We start from the raw sequence: 2992 nt of genomic DNA, 5'->3' as shown, positions 1-2992 counted from the left end.
CTCTGGAAATTGTCCTGCTGTATGCTTCGGACGCGGCGCAGGGCGCGTAAAACATAGCTGTCCAACATGACATTCTTCGCCATCGGACCCTCGCTCAACCATATCACTGGCCAGACTTTGGCCTGACCTTGGCTTGGCCTGACACTGGCTCGACCTTGGCCTGACCCTGAGCCATGATCCTTACCTGACCTTGAGCCATGATCCTTGCCTGACCCAGACCTCTTCTTGTTGTCAGGCTCATGACTCTTCACGTATCCGCTATCAGCGCCTGCACCTGGCTAGCTGCCATCGGCTGCTTCGTCTTCTGCTGGTCCTTCAGCAACGCCAGCACGCACATGGAGGACGCCGAGAGGTGAGCACCTCCGTGCGTGTGTGATAAATGAGAAGAAGCTGGGAAAGTTCGGAGTTTATGATTTATTTTGGAAGGAAAAGAGCTGTTCTGTTATCGACATGATCCTTTCAGGGCTCAGTTCAATGCATTTGTTCATAATAGTACAGCTTTACAAATGATATGTTTAATTCCAACAACATATCCGTGGGATTAAAGACAACTTCATCCACACAGCAAATGGTTGTGTTTTTGCCAGTAATAGCTCGTTGGTTCAAAACCGCAACGTTGTGTTGCTGCTCATCCAAACACAACTAAAAGTCGGTGTCTGGTCCTACAGCTCTCACTTGGCCTGTCTCATGATGTCTCATGATCTCATTTAAGAACTGTGGATAATGCATTCACTGATACGCAACACCATTGTCGTAATAGAAAACTTGCACGGCCTTCGCATATGATCAGTTTTGTCGCAAATAGAGAATGTAGCTTCATTTTAAATTAAACACACATGAACCGCCCTCACTGGGTTGGGGGATGCCAAAGGCACGATGAAAAATAATGATGACAAAATGCACAGCTAAAAGGAGACGGGGCTCCATGTTTCCCACCCGCAAGATCAAACATTGTGTATTATATTAGATGATCGGTGGCAGAAAGTCTATGGTATTCGTATTTAGTCCTGACTGTACTCCCTCTACAAAAAACTTTCCCCCAGCTGATTGGGACATTGAGTGGTGCGAAAAAGGTTCCATGTTACGAATGGAGCTTTTTTTGGAGTTCTGCAATGCTGAATTAAATATTAATCGAAGATGCATGTGCAATGATCAAACCTTAATGAGTTGGTGATTTATGTCTCGTTTTCCAGCATCATGGCATGGCAACATCTCATCATGTGTGGCGCCATGGTTGTCATGGGGCGGGCATGCTTCAGTTTACTCGTTTCACGTATTTTCCGTAATCTATACAACGTGCTCCACGGAGTACAAACAGGACAGTTAGGGTCATCCTGGGCTTTCCATAATAGACATAATTTGTTTTGTTTTACATTAAGAAGCAGAGAACGTTTCCGAATATTTGAATGATTAGCGTAAAGCCATCCAAAATGCATGATGATGCGCGTGGACGAGTATCAAGTTGCAAATCGTCAAATCATCATCATGTGATGATTGCGTCGAGTGCCCGTTTGACGCTAATCTCAACATTGCAGGAAATCATGGGCGGACGACGTGGAGAACATGCAGAACGACCTCTACGTCAGCAAGCTGGTTAATCGGCTGCGCGCGCTCAACGACGCCGAGGAGATCGGTCTGGCCCAGTAAGAACTAAACAGACATTTCCGAAAATACGTGCCGTTCTTCCACCTGCACAAGGCGCCGGCCATGCCTACCGCGAATAGGTCACCAGGGCTCCAATAGATGTCGCTGCCTGCCGCATGGCTGTTCGAGCATCGCGGTCTGGCCAAGAGGACATACCGCTACGGAAAGCGTTGGCATTTAGTCCACCTGGCCTTCCAAACCTACTCGGCGAAAGATGAAATGCGGTCATTTAAGTACTCATTTTCTGTGAACCGCCTATCTCTGTTATAATTGGACATGATGAATGGTGTCGCAGGTTACCGGTGTTCTACACTTTATATGCTTTTTAGGACCATTGTAATTGGCCAATGGAATTGGCCTAAAAAGGTGACAGATTAGGCAGCATGTTATAGTCTGAAAAGCGTGTCTATTTCTTACCATCGTCACGTATCCTGTCGCGTTGGTCACCACAAATATGTGAACTTTACGCGTTACTTATGTGTTAGCCTTACAAGTAAGAAGAGACTATTTTTTTCTACGGCCAAATCCAGAGAAATCCAAAATACACCTATGGTCTCGAAATGTGCTAAACAACCAACGCACGCCCCATATATAGCGTATCGAGGGGGCAGCCTTGAAATTCTGGCCTGCGTCCTTCCCCACAGCAAGCGCGGGCTGGACTTCGGCCTGGGCCGCGGCTCCTCGGCCGCGCAGGCAGCCAAGCACAAGATGGGTCTGGCGGCTGCGGCCTTCCCGGGCGGACCCGGCCGCCGGCGACGCTCCGTCGAGTAAACGCTCCATCTGTAAACCCCGACCTCCATCTGATGCGCCCTCCTCTACCCCGGCGGGCACGTTTGGAGCTGACGTGCCAGTTGGAGCGTCCCCCAGCCATCCTCGGCGGAATGGACGCGGTGGTCACGTGGGATCAGCCGACTCCGGCGGGCCGGGCCGCTGTAGGCCCGTAAGCCGACCAAAGAACGCTGTAGAGTTGGCCGAAGAGACCGAAGATGGTCTAAACCGTGGTGAGACCGCCTTAGCCTCAGCTGGTCCCGCTGATTCTCAAGGGCTCCTGGTCTGTCGCTTCTCCACCACCGGCTGAAAGTGCACTTGTTGTTCACGCACGCACGGGGACGGCCTTATTGTTCTTACTCTTCCGGAACCACATACTGGGAGCTGTTGGATAGGGTTGTAAGGTGTGTACCGTTCACTTTGCTGCGCTCTACCTACCCTCAATAGAAGCCGTCATCCGGCACCCGTGTTTTACCTGATGGGGCGTCTCTCGCAGCCAATTGGAGTTTGAGCGATGGTCTTAACGTCCACATGATCCTTGCGTCGGTCAAATCAATAGCGACACCCATCTATGTTGAGG

General features: G+C 50.0%; 1 protein-coding gene across 1 annotated transcript; it reads left to right on the top strand.

Annotated features, from left to right (window-relative positions):
- The first annotated feature begins 239 nt into the window (after nucleotides 1-239).
- Nucleotides 240-2415, top strand: LOC119108887 (diuretic hormone class 2-like). Its single transcript, XM_037232429.1, has 3 exons — nucleotides 240-352; nucleotides 1536-1643; nucleotides 2289-2415. Exons 1-3 carry the CDS (start codon nucleotides 240-242, stop codon nucleotides 2413-2415), a joined length of 348 nt encoding a protein of 115 aa, XP_037088324.1.
- The last annotated feature ends 577 nt before the right edge of the window (nucleotides 2416-2992 follow it).

This window comes from Pollicipes pollicipes, unplaced genomic scaffold, assembly GCF_011947565.3.
Source record: "Pollicipes pollicipes isolate AB1234 unplaced genomic scaffold, Ppol_2.1 Scaffold_6950;HRSCAF=8241_pilon_pilon_pilon, whole genome shotgun sequence".
In the NCBI taxonomy this organism is placed as follows: domain Eukaryota; kingdom Metazoa; phylum Arthropoda; class Thecostraca; order Pollicipedomorpha; family Pollicipedidae; genus Pollicipes; species Pollicipes pollicipes.
The sequence above is the reverse complement of the archived record's forward strand: the minus strand, read 5'-3'. Positions and strand labels throughout refer to the sequence as shown.

Bases quoted from the DNA above. Each gene is read 5' to 3' on its own strand.
- LOC119108887 (XM_037232429.1), top strand. From the start codon at position 240: ATGACTCTTCACGTATCCGCTATCAGCGCCTGCACCTGGCTAGCTGCC. The intron at 353-1,535 runs GTGAGCACCTCC...TCAACATTGCAG, and splicing joins CACATGGAGGACGCCGAGAG to GAAATCATGGGCGGACGACG. The intron at 1,644-2,288 runs GTAAGAACTAAA...CCTTCCCCACAG, and splicing joins GAGGAGATCGGTCTGGCCCA to CAAGCGCGGGCTGGACTTCG.